The sequence below is a fragment of the Dipodomys spectabilis genome, unplaced genomic scaffold, assembly GCF_019054845.1.
Source record: "Dipodomys spectabilis isolate Male_0828 unplaced genomic scaffold, ASM1905484v1 ptg000157l, whole genome shotgun sequence".
Classification (NCBI taxonomy): domain Eukaryota; kingdom Metazoa; phylum Chordata; class Mammalia; order Rodentia; family Heteromyidae; genus Dipodomys; species Dipodomys spectabilis.
In genome coordinates this window covers 8,828,313-8,849,263 of record NW_024870834.1, presented here as the reverse complement: position 1 = coordinate 8,849,263, position 20,951 = coordinate 8,828,313, and the positions used below count along the sequence as shown (strand labels likewise).

At 44.9% G+C, this 20,951-nt stretch overlaps 1 protein-coding gene across 2 annotated transcripts in view; it reads right to left on the bottom strand.

Annotated features, from left to right (window-relative positions):
* The window catches only part of Ptpn21 (protein tyrosine phosphatase non-receptor type 21), a 70,555-nt gene that overhangs the window by 10,306 nt on the left and 39,298 nt on the right, over positions 1-20,951 (bottom strand). For both annotated transcript variants that reach the window (XM_042692566.1, XM_042692567.1), the window contains exons 10-13: positions 20,171-20,250; positions 10,188-10,248; positions 8,992-9,076; positions 4,634-6,084 (exon numbers count right to left, since the gene is read on the bottom strand). In XM_042692566.1, coding sequence (XP_042548500.1) covers positions 4,634-6,084; positions 8,992-9,076; positions 10,188-10,248; positions 20,171-20,250 — 1,677 coding nt within the window. The remainder of the gene's footprint in view (positions 1-4,633; positions 6,085-8,991; positions 9,077-10,187; positions 10,249-20,170; positions 20,251-20,951) is intronic.

Sequence of the window (20,951 nt, the reverse complement as noted above, 5' to 3'; positions counted from 1 at the left end):
AAATATATATCCGAGCATATATATTTAATATACACACAGAGAGCCCTTTGGAAATCAGACTCAATGGCCACAGCCTGGAAACAAACTGAGTGTCCTCCTTCCCTCCTTTGTACATCTGTTTAGCAAACATTAGGAGGAAGACATTCCTTTCAAGGCCAAAGCTCTGATAAGGCCTCCCTTTTGAAACTCAATTGGTTGCGACTCTTTTGCAATGAAAAGGTGGGGCTCTAGACAGGCAGCATTCCTTCAGATGCTGAAATTCAAATCTCTCTCTCTCTCCCCCCCCCCCTCTCTCTCTCTCTCACACACACACACACACACACACACACACACTGCAGTCCCCCAAAACCTTTCAAGTGCCATTGTTTGATTGTTGTAATAATCCTATATTTTTTAAATGTCTTAAAAACTATTCTGAAAAAAATTACATGCTTTCCTTTTGAGCACTGCCTTCCCATGTCTACATTCTATGGCAAAATTGTGTGACCCAGGCTGCATCATTATTGTATTGTTTTTATTTTTTTAGTTTTTTTATTTTTGGGTCCGGTCGTGGGGCCTGAACTCTGGGCCTGGGCGCTGTCCCTCAGCTCTTCAGCTTAAGGCTAGCGCTCTACCACTTGAGCCACAGCGCCACTTCCGGCTTTTTTCTTTTTGCTTTGTGGTACTGAGGAAATCAAACCCAGGGCCTCAGGCATGCAAGGCAAGCGCTCTACCACTGAGCCACCTTCCCAGCCCCTATTGTATTGTTTTTAGAATGGCCATGTTTTTAAAGCAGGAAAATAACTGGCTGAAATTTCCATCAGGAAGATAAGAGTGTAAGAGAGAACAACAACAGAATTGAAAATAGGTATTTCCTGAAGTTATTATTAAACAATGATTTTCCTCTCAATAGGAAGGAAGTCTAAGAAAGCTAAGTCTCCTTGGATATTTATTCTATACTTTCTTAGAAGCCACAATAAGTAGGCCCAACTTGAAAGAAATGGTTTGCTCTGTCTTAAATGAAATCAGGTTTATTCCAGTTCTACCAAACCAGAAAAGGTTACAAAACCCCAATATCAAAATAATATGAAAGGAGTGGCACTGATCAAGATGCATTGTCCTTACAAATTGACATGTTGAACTGAAACACCCTCTACTGCTCCTTAAGGATAATTTTAAATAATATTAAAAGGAGAACATAAAGAAAAAGATACTAGGGTAAGAAAAGAAAATGCTGCAAGACTGCTACTATAATTGAAGAATAAGATTGACACACAACTCAAAAAGTTACCTATAAATTGGGCACTGATGGCTCACACCTGTAATCCGAGCTACTCAGGAGGCTGAGATCTGAGAATCACAGTTCAAAGCCAGCTTGGGCAGGAAAGTCTGAGACTCTTATCTCAATTAACCTGGAGAAAACTGGAAGTGGCGCTGTGGCTCAAAGTGGTAGGCCTTGAGCAAAAATGCTCAGGGACAGTATCCAGGCCCAGAGTTTAAGCCTTACAACCGACATGCTAAACTAAAGGTCCTGCTTTGGGTAAGATGGTAAGACGTCATGATTCTAATGTGTGCAGGATATAGTGGTGTATTGGTGATATCTAACAACTGGCTCCAGGAGAAAAAGTTGTGCTGGGGTTTTTTTTTGTCTGTCATGGGACTTGAACTCAGGACCTGGGTATTGTCCCTAAGTTCTTTTGTTCAAGGCCAGCACTCTACCACTTTAAGCCACAGTTCCATTTCTAGTTTTCTGGTGCTTAATTGGAGACAAGAGCCTTATGGATTTCTTGCCTGGGCTGGCTTTGAACCACGATCCTTAGATCTCAGCCTCCTGAGTAGCTAGGCTACCAGCGCCTAGCTAAGCAAGAGTTCTGATCTACATTTACTAATTTCCATGATGTAAGATGAGGCATGAAATCTTGTGAGATTCCTGAAAAATTAAACAGTCAATGCCTGCTTGCTAATTGGCTACAGTACTTCTCTGACTGAAAATGACTCAAAATGCCCTAAACTGAGATGCTTGGTAAAAGGGCAAACAGGGCTGTAAGGTCAGTTTAAATACCAGTATTCAAAGAAAGCCAAAACTAGCCTTGAATAATCCTAACTTCGCCCTTAGCGTACGAGTACATGGATTTAAATGTCTAAATCAGTAGGTTTTTTATGTTTTGTTTTGTTTCAAAGGAGTGAAGGGGGGGTACTCTTTATGGCACGAGGGGCTGGGGACAAGGAGCTGAAGCAGTCTCACTAAGGTAGCCCAGGCTGGCCTTCAACTAATGATTCTCTGCTTCTCAGGTGCTAGGACCATCACTTTGCCCCAAAACACCGGGCCTGTTGATTTCTTAAGCCAGAACTACACTTCATCAACGAGGAAATCTATATGCAGATGTATGAGCACCCAAACCAGTCTGCCTCTGTGGTGACAATCTAGCTACCAGAGGTGGCGACACATGGGTGGAGAATTCTAAAATGTTCCTAGCCCGCAAAGACTGTTTTTCATTGTTTGTAATACTAAGCCATGTCTTTCACTTTAGTTCACACTGGTGTATCCATCTGCTGTAACAGTGACACCAACTGGCCAGCCTGTGCTAGGGGTCAGAAGGTTAGCAGACAGTTGGCCTCTTAACCCTGGAGAAAGTAGGAGGTTGAACAGATGATACAATTCTACACTGTTAGTTAATGCTGAGCACTGTTCCATGCGGAGGACACGATGTGTCTCTGGAGTCATCGCATTTACAAATAAAAACTGAAGCCCGGCACCAGTGGCTCACACCTGTAATCCTAGCTACTCGGGAGGCTGAGAGCTGAGGACTGTGGTTCAAAACCAGCCTGGGCTTGTTCAGCCTTGACTGTTCAGGTATAAAACAATGTATCAGGATGTTTGAGTGCCTAGAAGCACACTTGAGATGGGAGTGTGCCAGGGAGAAGAGCCCTCCTGGCCAGGACAGCTGGACGCAAATGGAAGTGGCCCTGCCTCCGCTCCAGTGCGGGACATGGAGGTGTGGGCCAGAAGGAGCAGGTGGCTGAGCAATGCAAGATGACGTGGCGTGGATACGCTTTGTGATAGGGTCACCAATGCTTAGGCAAAGGTTGAGAATTCACATGTTACGAAGTTTCAGTGGCAAAACAGAAGAGCAAGGCTTCAACCAACACATTATTATACCTCAGTGTAGATGGTAAACAGGCCATGGAGATAAAGTGGGATTTAAATCTCAGGTCATTCACTTGGGGGAGGGGGGGGGGCGGGTCTTAGAACAGTGACTATCTTATAGTCCACTGGTTTATATCTGTAGATGGGCAGAATAACAGTACGTTGGTTATAAACTGGATAGCAAAATCAATCAAGCGCTAGGCCCATAGTAAACCCTAAGAATGGCAGGCAGAGCTGGGTGCCCATGGCTGGCGCCTGTAATCTTAGCTACTTAGGAGGCTGAGATCTGAGGATTATGATTCAAAGCCAGGCCATTTGGAATGTCTATGAGACTCTTATCTCCAATTAACTACCAAAAAGCTAGAAGTGGAGCTGTGGCTCAAGTAATAGAGTACTAGCCTTGAAAGGAAAAAAAAAAGAAAGAAAGGAAAAGAGCTCAGGGGTAGTGCCCCCCCCCCCCAAAAAAATGGCAGCCAGAGATGATGATAATAGTTGTTTCTTTTATATTTTGTTTCAAATAGGTAAGCAGTGCTTCATCTACACTTCGAGACTACATGGAGTAGTAAAGGGCCCATGCTTCTGCAAAGAACTTGCCTTGAATTCTTAGTTCACTTCATCTTTCATCGAGCTAATGAGACATGGAGGACATGGAGCTCTGGGGGTTTTGTTTTGTCTTGAAAAAAAAAAATTCCACAATGACTCCTGGTCCTCAGAGGTCATGGCAAAATTGGGATGTATTCAAACTGTGTCTATAGACGACGACCTAGCGATAGAGTGAGCTGGGAACCCAGCCTCGGTGACTCCCTCAGACCCCACCTGAGCGGCTCCGGGATGCCGCCTCACAGATTTTAAGTGCGTGGTTAGGAAAGCAATCTTGGCTGGTCCTGAAATCGTCACCTCTTCTCTCTTAACACTGCATTTCTAAGACATTCTTCCCATTCACTCTGACCCTTCTCTTCCACGGAGCCTTTTCACTGCATCCAATATATGTTTAGGAAAACCACTAAACGTCTCCTCAGTCTGTATTACTTCCATATATAAACACAAATGAGTTAAAAATAAAGACCAAACAAAGTACAGAGCGCTGGTAAGTCTTGCCTGTAGTCCCAGCTACTCAGGAAGCTGAGATCTGAAGATGGACATTCAAAGGCAGCCTGGGCAAGAAAGATCATGAGACTCTTATCTCCACTTTACTACCAAAAAAGCTAGAGGTGGAGCTGTGGCTCAAGTGGAAAGAGCACCAGCCTTGAGTGAAAAAGTTAAGGGGCAGTGCCCAGGCCCTTAGTTCAAGTCCCAGTAGCAGCCCAAAGAAAAGGAATAGGAGGGGGAGGAGGAAGAGGAAGAGGAAGAGGAGGAGGGAGGGAAGGGGAGGGGGAGGAGGGGGAGGAGGAGGTGTGAAAATGTTAAAGAACAAGAAGCTGAGAACCACTGCACTTAATGAGAAGAAAAAAACTAGTGAGACACAGGACAGGAAGGGGGGGGTGGGGGGGGCTGCGGGAGGCTTACCCCGACTGGGGGAAGTCCTTCCACCACGTGCTTCTTCCCGGAGAGGAGATCTGACACGGGCCTCTTCTTCAGAGAGTCCCGCCTGGCTCGGTATCTCCCGGACGTGGTGAGGTCGGACTCGGACATGGAGGGCGTCAGCCGTCCGTCCCTCCGGGGCCGCTGTCCTTCTGCAACCAGGTGCAGGGGGCTGATGTCCCTGGCCCTCTTCTCCGTCTCTGTGACGTGGGGCTTGGGCTCGAGTATGTGCAGAGGGCCGCTGAGGGCACTGACCGGAGCGCAGGGGTAGCTCGGCTGTGGCTCGGGGCAGTAGGGGGCGGGGGGCCGGGGCTCCAGCCGGGCGGCCAGGGCCTGCGAGCGGCGGTCCTCCTCCTGGTCCTCGTCCTCCTCGCTGCTGTGGATCAGCATGGTGGCCTCCGACAGAGACTTCTTGTGGCCGTAGCTCCCGCCCTCCAGCTGCTGCTGCGCCTCGCTCTCCTCTTGCTTGGCTCTGTCGGCGAAGATGCTGGACTGGGAGCCGGCGGAGAGGGCCCGCGGGACCGCGTCGGCTGCCGAGGCCGACAGGGTCCTCTCCTTGAGCCGCAGGCCTTCCACGCCGTGGGCGAGGCCCGCGATCTCAATGCTGTTCCTCTTGTGCAGCTGCGCGTGGCTGGCGGCCGTGAGCGGCTCGCTGACCTCCTGCAGCGAGTGGGCCACGGGCAGGCTGTCCTCCTGGAAGGTCTGCACCGAGTGGTGGACCCGCCGGGTGATGAGATCCGGATTGCTGCTGCTGATGTACAGGTGGCGGGACAGGTCCGGGGTGCTGTTGGCCGGCCTGGGGTAGGGGTAGGGCGGGGGCGGGCGGTACACCTGCGTCCTCATGATGTTCGGGGCCGGGTAGTCCTGGGCCTGCAGCTGCACGTTGGTCAGCTCGGGCACGCTGACGGCGCCCACCACGGGCCGCCGCTCGGCGGGGTACGGGTAGGGCGACTGGCGGTGGAAGCTGTAGTTGAGGGCGAAGGGGCCTGGCGCCGACTGGGGCGAGGCGAGATGCGCGTGCTCCCGGATCTCGGGCTGGCTGTAGACCAGGGCATCGGGCCGGCTGTAGGCGTAGGAGCTGCCGATGCTGAGGTTGCGCAGCGAGTGGCTGTGCCGCTCGGCCTGGGCCAGGCCGCGGTTGAGCTGCTTCATCACCGTCTCGTAGTCCGGGGTCGGGCGGTAGGACGGGGGGATCAGGGCGCTGTGCCGGTGGGACGGGACGTAGTCAGGCCTCAGGACGTCGCTGCCCGTGATGCTGGGGTTGGAGGACATGGGCGAGGGCTGCAGGAAGGACTGGGGGGTGTTGAGGGAGCTGGTGCTGTGGGCACTGTACACGCTGCCGTTGCGGATCCTACCGCCGAGCTCCATCTGGGCTCTATCCAAACTCGTCTGCGAGTGGCAGTAGTAGCCATTCTGGTTGGGCACAAAGAGGTTATCTGGGGGAGAAAAGGGAAGTTTGCAAATGAATTTTTATTTTATTTTATTTTCTTGCCAGTCCCGGGGTTCGAACTTAGGACCTGGGCGCTGCCCCTGAGTTTCTTTGTGCTCAAGGCGCGCGCTCCACCACTTGCGGTACAGAGCCACTTCTGGCTTTTTTTCTGAAGAGTTTATTGGAGATAAGCGTCTCACAGATTTTCCTGTCTGGACTGGCTTTGAACTGTGATCCTCCTGTATCTCAGCCTCCTGAGTAGCTAGGACTATAGACCTACGCTACCAGTGCTCAGCTTTATTTATTTTTTTAATGCATTAAACTGAACCCATTACTCCAGCCAACTATGAGGTAGGTAGGCCCCGATCTTGGGTGACACTTTCCGCCCCACTGGTAAAAATCCTTGCTCAGCCGGGCACTGGTGGCTCAATCCTGGCATCTCAGGAGGCTGAGATCTGAGGACTGCAGTTCAAAACCAGCCTGGGCAGGAAAATGTGAGACTCTTATCTCCAATTAACCACTAGAAAACCAGAAGTGGTGCTGTGGCTCAAGTGGTAGAGCACTCGTCTTGCGCTGAAGAGCTGAGGGACAGTGCTCAGGCCCAGAGTTCAAGCCCCATGACTGACAAAATAAAAAACCTTGCTCAAATGGCACATCACCAGCCACCCGACCTACGTTGGACCCAGGAGCCTGGTATTGCTTATCTACAGAGGGAGGTGGGTCTACTTGCTTTAGGACTGGGCAGCCAAAAACAATCAGGCAAACCTAAGTCCAATGCCAAGAGTACAATTACACGAAACAAAGTTAAAAACAGATGGGGAAGAATAAGGAAAGGGGTGACATTGATCAAGATGCATTGTACTCATAAACTGACATGTTGAATTGAAAACCCTGCTGTACAACTATTTAAAGACAATAAAAATTAAATAAATAAACAAGTAATAAAAACACGTGTTTCCTTAGAGACATACAACAGACTGGAATTCTTGAGGCACAGAGATCTTGGTGAAGGCACTGAATCACCAACTGCTTTCTCTGCCCGAATACGGAAGCAGCCAGGCGGATGCTGACCTAGTACCAATACCCTCGGCAAACATTTCCTTAACTGGAATTTTTATTGTTTGCACAGAGTCTTCCAGAATGAAGGAAAGGCTTCCACTATAAAAGGATGCTGGCTCAACAGGAGCTGAGTGTCTCCCTACAAGACCCCTCTAGTAGCTGCAACCCATGAGAGGCCTGGAGGGTAAGGAGGAGACTAAGGGTCTCAGCTGCCTGTGCCCAACCACCATCTTTCATAAGACTTGGGTCCAGAGTTCACAGAATCTGATTCACCTTACAATAAATGCCAAGCAGGCACCTGCCTGGGGCTGCAAGGGGCCCTGTTTCTTCTATGTAGTCTTGTAGCTCAACTGGATCCTTTATAGTAAGTGTGATTACTAATGCTACAGTAAAAAAAAAAAACAAACCAAAAAACCACACACACACACACACACACACACAAAAACACTCACTCTTAGCCACTACATACTTTAATCCTAGCTACTCAGGAGGCTGAGATCTGAGTATCATGGTTCAAAGCCAGCCCATACAGAAAAGTCCCCATGAGACTCCAATAAACTACTCAAAAAAGCTAGAAGTGGTGCTGTGGCTCAAGTGGTAGAGCGCTAGCCTTGAGCACAAAGAGGCTCAGGGGACAGCACCCAAGCTCTAAGTTCAAACCCCAGGACTGGCAAAAAAAAAAAAAATCAGCTTTGAGGCAGTTGTCATAAAACACACGAAAATTGCAATAATGGTACAACAGGAACTTCTCAGGCCGGGGGCGGGGGGGGGGGGGGGGGGGGTGGAGCCTGGACATGCTTTTCCAGAAACCAAGAAAGCACTGTTAAAAGTTACTGGAAGCCAAGTACAGTGGCACTCGCATTTAATTTCAGCACCTGAGTTTGAGGAAGGGAAAGGCAGGAGGATCATAGGTTCAAGACCATCCTCTGGACTACATGGCAAGATGCTGGGGGGCGGGGACAGTAGGAGAGGGCTAATGAGAGAATGTTAAAAGAAATTAGGAAGGTTTGAAGCTTAACTCAAGGGTAGACCACTAGCCTAACAAGTGTGAGGCCTTGAGTTCAAAGCCCTAGTACATACATATCTACATACATACATTCATGAATAGACTCAAAAACCAGAATAAAGGGAACCCAACTGGCTAAACTTGGGGTTTGGCATCAAAATGTGATATTTTGTATCTTCAACATATATACAAGAAAAAACTGGAATGTATTTTTTTTTTCTTTTCTTTGTGCAGGGACTGGGGCTTGAACTCAGGGCTTCATGCTCTCACTTGGCTTTTTCAATCAAGTCTGATGTTCTACCACTTGAGCCACACCTCCTCTTGTGGCTCTTTTGGTGGTTAATTGGAGATAAGAGTCTCATAGAAGCTAGGCATCAGTGGCGTACCTGTTACAGGTAATCCTAGCTACTCAGGAGGCTGAGATCTAAGGATCATGGTTCAAAGCCAGCCTGGGCAGGAAAGTCTGTGAGACTCTTATCTCCAATAAACTGCCAGAAAACCGGAAGTGGCGCTGTAGCTCAAGAGGTAGAGTGCTCGCCTTGAGCTGAAGAGCACAGGGACAGCGTCCAAGCCCAGAGTTCAAGCCCCACGACCAGCAAAATAAATAAATAGTCTCATAGACTATTCTAATCAGATTGCTTCGAACAACAATCCTTAAATCTCAGCCACCGAACAGCTACGATTACAGGTATGAGCTACCAGTGTCCTGCTGTAATAGCTTTATCTATGAATTTGGGGTGGCTGTAACTACAACAATGATTTGGGGTAGAACATCAGCCTAAAACTACTCAGGCTTCAAGATCTCCAGGTCTCCACTGATGTATTCATTACAGAATGAGTACAGTTTACCTTGGGAAGACGCATATGGCTCCGTGTAATGTCCATTGTAATGCAGCTGGGGTGGAGGGGGCATCACATAGGGCTGGGGTTTCGGCTAAGAAATGAAAAGTTGGACACAGAGTTCAAACAGATTGCCAGGTGAACAAATGCAGCACTAGTACTCATTAGACACTCTGTTGAAAATGAACTACATAACCTGTGGGTGGGGACAGGAGGGAAAAACTGGGAGAGCAAGGGAAGGGGTTGCATTGTTCAAAAAGAAATGTACTCATCACCTGACTCATAAAACAGTAACCCCTCTGTACATCACCTTTATAGTACAATTAAATGTTTTTTAAAAAAGCACCTACCTAATAGAGGTGAAGTAATTCTCTGCTGGATTCTCTCTCCATTAAGAAACATGTAAAGGAGTGAACTATGTTTTGTATGGTAAATAAACATGCAAGATGCAACAGGCCCTACCATATCTACTGCTGTAATGCCAAGCCCAATGCATGGATATATAGATAACAAGAACATGGTGGCAACACAAAGGAATCTGCATCCAAAAGGTTATGAACAAGAAGGAATAAATACAAATTTCCTTATAAAGCCACAAATATAAAGGTATTATGCAGCATTATCAATTTTTGGTTTAGGTGGTGTTTTTGTTTTTTGTTGTTGTTGTTTTTCCCGGTCCTAGAGTTTGAACTCTGGGGCCTGGGCACTGTCCCTGAACTCTTTTGCTCAAGGCTAGCACCCTACCACTTGAGCCAGAGCACAACTTCCAGCTTTTTCTGTGATTAATGGGAGATAAAGAGTATTGGAGACTTTCCTGCCCAGGCTGGCTTTCAACTACAATCCTCAGATCTCAGCCTCCTGAGTAGCTAGGATTACAGACATGAGCCACGGGCACCCGGCTAGCCTATTCAATTTCATTGACAAAGTCATCAGGTAATTTAAGCACCTCTCATTTCTCATTATTCTTGGCTAACAGTTAAAATCTGTAGTATTTGACTGGACCTTAGTATTTGAGTATGAATGCAATTTTGAACCTATAAAAAAAATCACCACTTGTCTGGATAAAAATGATCTAATGTCAGATCACTTTTTGTGTTCAAATTCAAAAGTAACACTGCCAAAAAGAAAAAAAGCCTACTTTATCAAGGAAAATGACACCACTGTAAGAAAGCAAGCAATCCAATCCCATTTCCCTTCTTTCTTACCAGAGACATCCTTGAAGATGACCTCCTTCTGATTGGGTTTGTGGCAACAGCCTGAGTTTGCCTATAAAAGAAACAAGAGTGACACAGGTTTACACGCTTCCTAGCTTCACCAAAATAAATAAGAAAGCTCCTAAGGCAAAAAGACAAAAATCATAAATTAGAAACCAGAAAAGAGAATTGCTGTCTGCCTGTGGAGCTTCTGCCTTTTCCTAATTTTGCTAGTGCTGGGATTTGGAAACTCAAAACGACCTATTTGTTCAGCTTGCTTGCTTACTAGGCTGGTACTCTACTACTTGAGCCACATCTCTAGCTTAGCTTTTTCCTGTTTCATTAGAGATGGAGTCCCATGGACTTTTCTTCCCTGGGCTGGCTTCAAATTTCTATCACCCAGATCTGAGCCCTCGTCAGTAGCTTGAATTTGAGATTTCACACTATACATACCGTTTCATCTTTGAATAAATAATTAGATGAAAAAAGAAGCAAGAAACAGAAAAGCCCAAACAATTTATTTTTCTCTCTCCTGTGGTCAGTTTTACTGCAAGTGATCTAGGAACCTAAATACATTGGTCTCTTGGCTTTGTGGGTGACTGTGTATCATCAAAGGATTTTTTTTTTTTTTGCCAGTCCTGGGGCTTGAACTCATTGCCTGGGCACTGTCCCTATGCTTCTTAGGCTCAAGGCTAGCACTCTACCACAAGAGCCATAGCGCCACTTCCAGCTTTCTGTTTATCTGTACTGAGGAATTGAACCCAGGGCTTCATACATGCTAGGCAAGCATTCTACCACTAAGCCACCTTCCCAGCCCCATGGATTTTTTTAAAATCTTTTTGGCACTAGATCCTGGCTGTGAGCTTATATCATATATAGTCACTGATTACAAAATATATTTTGTGACCTTTGGTTAGTATTTTAAGAACTATTTACTACTCTGAACATCACCTTTATAATAACAATTAAAAATAATTTTTAAAACTATTTATTGAATAATCCCTTCTCAAAAAGTGAACATTTAAATAGCAAATTTACCACAGCAACAAGTCCCTTTATTTCAGTTATAGCAGTCTGATACACACCATCTATATTCAAGTGCTGAATTTAACTTATTTTTCCAAGACTTTTGAGATAAAATAAAACTAACAGGCCAAGTACTTAAGGATTCATGCCTATACAGTATTTTCACAATAAAAAAAAAGAAAAAAATCACATAGTACATTATAAATACATTTAAAATGATAGAAAAAAAAAAAAGATTCATGCCTGTAATCCTAGCTATTCATGAGGCTGAGATCTGAGGACTGTGGTTTGAAGACAGCCCAGGAAGAAAAGTACTTGAGACTCAGCTGCAATTAACCTCCAAAAGCCAGCAGAGGAGCTATGGGCTCAAGTGGTAGAGCACTAGTGTTGAGTAAAAAAGCTCAGGGATAGCACCCAAGTCCTCATTAAGGACTTAATTTCAAGACTGCAATTGCTTATTTTGGGGGGGGGGGTTGTATGTTTTTTTACAGTTACATGAGCAAGGTAATGAGTACATTTCCTATTGAGCATTGTCGCCTCCTCCTTTGTTTTCCCTTTATCATTCCTCCCACCTCCCCAACTCCCCCCCCCTCCCCACAGCAGTTGAAGTTGTAAAGTTAGTTTGCAACATAGTGTTTTGTACATCTCATTGTTACAATGAATCAACCTGTATCCTTATTTAAGCATTTTGTTTTTTTCCCTTCCTCTCCCCGAATTAGAGAAGTGTATATACAAGATGCAGGGCACTGCATGGAATACAGTGAAAATAGGGAGGGAGGAACATACAAAGCAACAAAAACATCACATGGTACCTTATAAATACGTTAGAAACAATAGCAATGAACCCTATCTTAGGGTTCATTTCGCTTAACATCATCTTATATCATCATATGTACATAGCTTTTGGCCTTTTCTGCTTGTCCTACACATGTACTAGTTATTGCAAATAAGGGAAACCATGGGACCTATGTTTCTTTGGGCCTGGCTTACTTCACTTAATATAATTTTTCCAAGTGTTTCCATTTCCTAACAAATGGGGCAGTGTCATTCTTTCTGATGGAGGCAGAACATTCCATTGTATGTATGTATGTATGTATGTATGTATACATACATACATACATACATACATATATATATATATATATATATATATATATATCACATTTTCTTGATCCATTCATCTACTGAGGGGCATCTGGGTTGGTTCCATATCTTAGCTATGGTAAATAATGCTGCAATAAACATAGTTGTGCTGGTAGCCTTAGTATGGCCTTGTTTGTGATCGTTTGGGTAAATGCCCAAAAGTGGAATTGCTGGGTCATAGGGGAGCTCTATATGGAGTCTTTTGAGGAACCTCCATATTGCTTTCCTGCTTTTCTTTTTTCTTACTTTTTTTTTAGGGGGGGGGTCAGTTCATGGGCTTTTTGTTTCTTTCTTTTTTTGTCAGTCATGGGGCTTGAACTCTAGGCATGGGCACTGTCCCTCTTCAGCCCAAGGCTAGTACTCTACCATTTCAAGCCACAGTGCCACTTCTGATTTTCTGGTGGTTAAGTGGAGATGAGTCTCATGGATTTCCCTGCCTGGGCTGGCTTCGAACTATGATCCTCAGATCTCAGCCTCCTGAGTAGCTAGGATTACAGCTGTGAGCCACCAGCACCTGGCCACAATTCCTTTTATTAAATGACTTCTTTTAAATATTTTCTTTTCTTGCTGGGCACTGACAGATGGCTTATGCCTGTTATCCTAGCCTGGGCAGGAAGGTCTGTGAGACTCTTATCTCCTATGAATCACCAAAAAGCCAGAAGAGGAGTTGTGGCTCAAGTGGTAGAGCACCATCCTCAAGCAAAATAAAGCTAAGGGGCAGTGTCAAGTTCTGAATTCAAGCCCCAATATGGGTTAAACAAAAAATTTAATCATAATAATTTCTTTCCTTACCATTGGAAAATAGGTTGTTGGTTAAAAAAAAAAAAAGACATCTTTTTGGGGTTTTTTTTGCCAGTCATGGGATTTGAACTCAGGGCCTGGGCACTGTCTCTGAGCTTTTTCACTGAAGGCTAGTGTATAGTCTACCTACCAGTTGGAGCCACAGCTCTACTTCCAGTTTTTTGGTGGTTAATTGGAAATAAGCATCTCACAGACTTTGCTGCCCAGACTGGCTTTGAACCATGATCCTCAGATCTCAGCCTCCTGAGTAGCTAGGTTCCTCAGATCTCAGCCTCCTGAGTAGCTAGGATTACCGGCATGAGCTACCAGTACCTCGCAAATAGACATCTTTTCTAAAGGACATTCCAAACTTCTAATGTTCATGTTAATGAGACTAACCTGCATGGGTGCACCTGGGCCTTTTCTAGAACATAAGACACCGCATTTTGTCATTTCAAGATTTACATTGCAGTGGCTTCCCTCTGTGGTCAGAGTGAAGCGGAGGTACTCTGAGGTCTTCTCAGCTTTCTGTTTGGTCTCTTGGAAAGTCAGGCTGCACAGACTGAACCGTTTTAAGTACCATAAACTCAAGAACAGAGAAAAAAAGATGACTGCTAGAATACACTGTCGACAAACTCCAACATATCCATGGTTGCCCACCCTGGGACAAAAACAAAACTGAAATCCAACCCATTACAGACTGAAATACAAGGATGCAGGGCCCAAGAGCGCAAGGCAAAAACTCCCAGCCACATTATCTCTGCTGGCAGCGCCCAGCACAGAGGCAATGACTGCCCGCTGCACAAGCCGGTTCTGCTAAACATAAAAGAAACAAGTGCGTCGGCCACCTACAGTAGTTTTACCAGTCTAACCTCTTCTTTTTTCCTCAGAACAGTTCTAAGGACAGTTTGCTCTGTGATCAGCCATCATCAACTTAGCACACAAGAGAAGAAGATGATGTAACCAAAGTGTACTCTGCAGACCTTTGGGGTTGTTTCTGTGCTGATGGATGCTATTAAATATGAGACAGTTTAGAGACAGCCTAAAAAAAAAAATTCAGCAAGGCTCCAGTGGGTCATGGCTGTAATCCTAGATACACAGAAGCCTGGGATCTGACAATCATGGTTCAAAGCCAGCCCAAGCAGGAAAGTCTGTGAGACTCTTTATCTCCAATTAACCAGCAAAAAGCCAAATGTGGAGCTGTGGCTCATGTGACAGAACACAAGACTTGAACAGAAAAATTAAGGGACCGTACCTGAGCCCTTAGTTCAAGCCCCAGGACCGGCACGCACACGCACACACGCACACGCACACACACACACACACACACACACACACACACAAACTCTCTTAAAAGAACTCACTGGCAAGTGAACACTAGAGGAGCTAATAAGTAAACCAGCTGTCCACCCAATACGGCTCATCGAAACTGTGTTAAGGACAGATATAATTATCTCAAGGAACCCAAACACCAACCCTGAAAGGGAGGTCTGGTTATTAGCCTGATTTACACGTGAGGAAAGTGATACTTAGATTAAGTAAACCAGTCTAGGTCATGTGTCAAGCGAGTAGCAGAACCAGCCTTTGAACAGGCAGGTCTGCTGGGTTTCCAACAGTAGCTTCTGAAAGTTAATTTGTGTGACTCCTCCCAACCCCAACTAACTCTTAAGCTTCACGGAGGTCACGGACAACTCACAGCATCACTGGTGCCCAGAACACTGCCCGACACACAAGAAACCCTTGGGGGTGGGTGCAGAACAAAGGAATGACATCAGGAGTGGACACCGATGTGGCCCTCATTCCCGAGCACTTACAGTTGAGCTCAGGTGTCTGAGACTTTGTGAGCTTCCTTTCAGCTGTTAACTATCTGTATTTGATGAAGGGAAAGTTTGTTTGTTTTTGGGTCTGGTCATGGGCCTGAACTCTGGGCCTGGGCACTGTCCCTCAGCTCTTCAGCTCAAGGCTAGCGCTCTACCACTTGAGCCACAGGGCCACTTCCAGCTTTTTTCTTTTTGCTTATGTGGTGCTGAGGAATCGAACCCAGGGCCTCATGCATGCAAGGCAAGCGCTCTACCACTGAGCCACCTTCCCAGCCCAAAGGGAAAGTTTTGAAGAGTAAAAAAATGTATTGGGGCTGGACATGTGGCCTAGTGGTAAAGTACTTGCCTAGCATGCATCAAACCCTGGGTTCAATTCCTCAGAACCACATAAACAGAAAAAGCCTGGAAGTAGTGGTATGGCTCAAGTGGTTGAATGCTAGCCTTGAGCAAAAGAAGCTCAGGAACAGTGTCCAGGCTCTGAGTTCAAGCCCCAAGCCTGACAAAAAAAAAAAAAAGTATTAGATAGTGAAAATAGCTTGAGGATGACTGTCCTCTTGAGCTTTCCATAAGGGTAACAAAAGCAAGAACTCATCCTCTCTTCCCTCCTTCATTCCCTCTCTCTATTCCAGGGTAGCCTAGCATGTCTAGGCTGCTTCAAGGTGGCTCTGAAGGTCTGGCTCTGAAGGTCTGGCTCCCATTTGTGGCAGCCAAAGCCCTTCCTGGGTGCAGGCAGGGACAGAGCCAGAGTTCCCAGCAATCACCCCAGGTAACAGGACAGAACAACCAACTAGCTTCACAGATGGACTTTTCTACAAGGATACTGATGAGCATGTGATCGGAAGGAAAGCTACCTCTCTCCAGCTGTACCCCATATTCCAGTCTCCAAGTCTTGTCTGGAAGGGAGGGAAGCAATCCACTCCCACTGCCTGGTCTGTGGCTGCCTTTCCCCTCCAACCTTTTACTACCTCGCTCTTTCCCCAGGGTCCACAGGAAGGAACAAACCATGGGCCAGAAGACTGGAAAAGGAGAGGGCTGCTCCACCTTGTTCCTAGCTTCCTACAGTCCCATAAAGTCTGTGGTAGGCCCAGAAGAAAAGGGAGCAGCCTTTACCCCCTTCCAGGAAGGGAGGACCTACATCAAGGCCACTGGCTTCAAGGTTCATCAACAGCCCTAACCTACAGGGGGCGCTCACTCACGCTCTACTGCACCCAGCCACCAGCACACAGGGCCAACTGAAAACAAGTTTTTCTAGAGTCTCTTGGGCCACTTGGCTTTGCAAGGTGGAAGATACAGCCCACCAAGAGAGGGAAAGCAACTAGAGCAATCTTTTCTTCATTCACCTTAGGGATGAACAGAACTGGGGCGTAAGATAAGGAAGATGGGGTTGGAACATGTTTTTTGAACTTATTTAATTCCTAAACCAATACTAAAGGAATATTAAAAGTCCTATCATCCCCATTTTCTAAATAAAAGGCAAAAGGAAACTTTTAGTCACTGTTTTTAAGGCTTGGGTGACATAAAAAGATGCTTCTGTTAGCAACATGCCTTATGAGGAAGGAAATCGCTGTATCATCACATCAGTAAACTACAGTACTATAGTTACCTGGGTTATGGTTAGCTGAATCACCTAAGGCTATCCCAACACCATGATATTGTACATCAGACTGGAGTGCAGGGACACTGTGGAGAAAAGGCTTCTTTTCCATGTAAGTAGACTCCATCTTCAAGCCACCATTGCCCCAGCCTAAACCAAGTATCCAGAATCTACTGCCCAGTTCCAGGCCAGCTACAGTTTTGTTAACTGTCCCTCACACACGAGTATACTGATCTGGGACAGGGCAAGTCTACCAAAATTCCAGGATCAGCATAGTGTTAAATGTGACTAAACAATCCATGTGGAAAGCCTTCAAAGAGACAGTTGCTAGTCTGTTGTCTGTGGCTCACACCTACAATACTAGCTACTATGGGGGCTGAAATCTGAGGATCATGGTTCAAAGCCAGCCCAGGCAGAAAAGTCCTTGTGAGACTCATCTCCAACTTAACGACTCAAAACTAGTGGTCGATATCCTAGCTACTTAGGAGGCTGAGATCTGAGGATCACAGTTCAAAGCCAGCCTGGGCAGGAAAGTTCCTGAAACTCTTCTCTCCAATTAACCCCCAGAAAACTGCAAATGGTGCTGTGACTCAAGTGGTAGAGCACTCGCCTTGAGCTGAAGAGCAGAGGGACAGCACCCAGGCCCAGAGTTCAAGCCCCATGACTGACAAAAAAAAAAAACAGTAGTCAAGCTGAGGCTCAAAGTGGTAGAGAACTAGAGCAAAAGAGCTGAGGGACAGCACCCAGGCCCTGAGTTTAAGCACTATGACAAAAAAAAAAAAAGATTGCTAAAACTGAAGTTACTTTCAATTTTATTCCCCACAAAAATATTGAAAGCTAATATTAAATGCTTCATATTCTTTATATGGAAACTGAATATAAATATTAAGCTCACAGAATAAATCACAAATAATTACAGAAAGTTTGCAAAAGCAGGTTTCTATAATCTTTGAATATATACAGATTTAAAACAAAGTTTGGAAAATAGTTTTTTAAACATAACTGTTTTACACTAAAAAGAGTCACACGATCCATATACAAGTATATTATACACATCTAGTAATGAGTTTAATGTACTCTATTCACACTTGTCAATATATCAATATTCCAAAATCACACTAGTCACATTGTATAATTTACCACAATCAAAAAATCATTAGTTGATTCTCTCTGAACTTTAAAAATCATTCCTGAGCCAGGCACCAGTGGCTCACATCTGTACTTAGCTACTTAGGAAGCTGAGATTTCAGGATCGTTGTTCGGAGTCAACTGGGACAGGAAAGTTTATGAGACTCTTTTTTTTTTTTTTTTGTCTTTTCTTTTTTTAAAGAGACAGACCTAGGCATTTTATTGTGGCCCGCCCAGGGACGCCAACTCCTGGATACTCCTTTACAGAAAACATTGTTACTCCTTGCATTTTTTTCAAGCTAAGACACTCATCTCCAAATTAACCATCAAAAAGCCTGAATCTTACTGTGACTCAAGTGATGAGTGCTAGCCTTGAGCAAAAAACCTCAGGGACAGCATCTAGGCTCTGAGTTCAAACCCCAAGACTAGCACTAAATAAATAATCACTAGGTGACATGTGCTAGAAAGAAATCGATTAATATGAATATGCCTATTGGAAGGGTACTATGGTTTAATCAAAATGATTGATTCTCTAGTCTTTTCTAGAATATAGACCACTACAAATATAGAGATAAAGTGGTCTATGATATAGACCCCCACAAATACTCTTCAGTTTATGAAAGGCCTTAAAAGGAAAAGGCTGTGTTCCAACAGAGTGTCTATGTACTCTTAAAACACATTTCTGCACAGAAGTAACATCATAAATAAGTGGCTGGGTACAAAGGCTGGCCAGAGAAACCCTTGATGCAATGATTCAGAACTACTTGTACCACCAGGGGGCACCCTTGCAAACACAAATGCACCCCCAGGCAAGCAAGCAGCCAGCAGAAAAGCCAGGCCATGCCAAAAAGAACCAAACTATGTTCTTTAAAGGAAAATGAGTGAAACTGGAGATCAAAGGTAAGCTTGACATATTTTTCTCTCATCTGTAGTACTGGAAAAAAGAGGAAGTAATAGAGAGGTGAATATTACCAAATATAAAAAAAATGTTATAGGGGCTGGGAATGTGGCCTAGTAGAAGAGTGCTGGCCTAGCATGCATGAAGCCCTGGGTTCAAGTCCTGAGTATCACATAAACAGAAAAAGACCCAAATGGCGCTGTGGGCTCAAAGTGGTAGAGCACTAGCCTTGAACAAAAGAAGGTCAGAGACAGTGCCCAGGCCCTGAGTTCAAGCCCCAGGACTGGCAAAAAAGAAAAGGGGTGGGAAGGGGAAACTGAGGAGGAGGCAATAATGCTTGATAAGAAATGTACTCGTTATCTTGCCCATGTAATTGTAACCCCTCTGTATGGTATTTTCACAATAAAAAAAAAAATCAGATTTCAGATCTGTCTTCAAAGTAGAGTTGGCAGGGCTTGCTGATGAGTTGGATGCAGTTTGAAAGAGGAATGGAAATCCGATCTCCTATCTTCTAGTTGTGGGGCCTGAGCAACTAGGGGAACGTGGTTTGCTGCTGTCCATGTGGGAAGCGGTAGGGAAGAAGTAGGTTGGAGAAAAGTGTTTGTTCGACTTATCACATTGAGATCCCTTGTAGGTACTCAAAGGGATAAGTGAAGTAAGCAGTGGGATTCAGGAGCATCCTCAGGAAAGGGCAGGGCCCAAGGTAAAATGGGATGCACTGGTAAGAAGACCTGAGGCTGGTGAAAGCTGGGAGTGGAGAAGAAACAGCCAGGAGCCAGGATATCCAGAGGAGGCGCGGCCCTGGCAGTGGAGGAAGGACAGGTCAGTCGGAGGCTCGGGGGCAGGAGCAGTTGAAGGACAGAGCAGAAATGACCATGGGTGAAAGTCACCTGACTATGGCAAGCTGTCCGTAGTGGGGTCGTTAGGGAAGTAGGGTAGAAGGAGGGTGACCAAGAAATGTTTCTCTATTTCTCCCAACTTTAACCCTATTCTACTAAAATAAACCTTGATAACACGAAAAAAGGAGGAGGAGAAGGTAGCAGTGCTGTCAAATGGCTTAAAAAGCTGAGGGTTTACACAGAATACTGACCAGATTATCAATTAAAATATAATATTATTTCCTAATCTCTCCTTCTTTTTAAACTTTTGAGAATTAGAATGGTTCTAATATATATATATTGAAAGAAATCTTAAGAGACATAACTGTTATTAGGAGTTGTTGCAAAGCCCAAATGAGTAAAAAAGTGGAGATATTGTTTTCATAAACAAAAAGATTATTAGAAACTGACAAGCTGGCACCAGTGGATCTGAGGATCACAATTCAAAGCATCTCCAATAAACCACCAGAAAACCAGAAGTGGTGCTGTGGCTCAATTGGTAGAGCACTCGCCTTGAGCTGAAGAGCTGAGGGACAGCACCCAGGCCCAAAGTTCAAGCCCCATGACTGACCAAAAAAAAAAAAAAACTGACAAAAAGCTGCTACTAGATAAGATTTACCTCTGAAGATGACACAATAAAGCTCAAGACTAAAATTTCCAAATTCATTACTTTCTGCTGTTTCTTTTTTTTTTCCTTTGTACAATTTCTAGGAACAGGACATACTCACAGGTTACACTGGTTCAGCCTATAAAATTTGTGTCGTGCAACACAGAGTCTCCACACGTACTTTGCTGTTTCCATGTCTTCCTGGCAAACAAAACAGGAATAATGTCATATGAACACACGTATGCACGTACACACAGATACACAGACACTGACACAGACAGACACAGACACATACACACACACACACACACACACACATGCAAATTTGAACACTGAGGCTAAGACACAACTGACATTCTGCACATCACTTTCCCCCACCCCAAGAGACACTCTCGTTTTCCAATACTGTGCCTCTTGTATGAACATTACCAGAATTTAAATTACAGGGTTGGAAGTGTAGCTCAGGTGGTAAGGTGGCTGCCAATGTACATAAAGCCTCAAACAGTAAGTTCAAGACAAAAATCACAAATGGAAAAAAAAAATTACGTTACAAAGACAGATAATCTGTTCCAATAGTGTGAGACTGATATTTAAATGAGTTGGAAACTTAAAACATAAAAATATCAATTTTTTTTTTTGGTTGGTCCTGTGGCTTGAACTCAGGGCATGGGAACTGTCCCTAAGCTTTTTGCTCAAGACCAATGCTCTATCACTTTAAGCCACAGCACCATTGCTGGTTTTCTGGTTAGAGATAAGAGTCTCACAGACTTTTCTGCCCAGGCTGTCTTTGAACCATGATCCTCAGATCTCAGATCCTCTCAGATCCTCCTGAGTAGCTAGGGATTTTATTCTCTTTTTCTTTTCCTTTTTCTTTTGTCCTGGGACTTGAGCTCTGGGCCTGT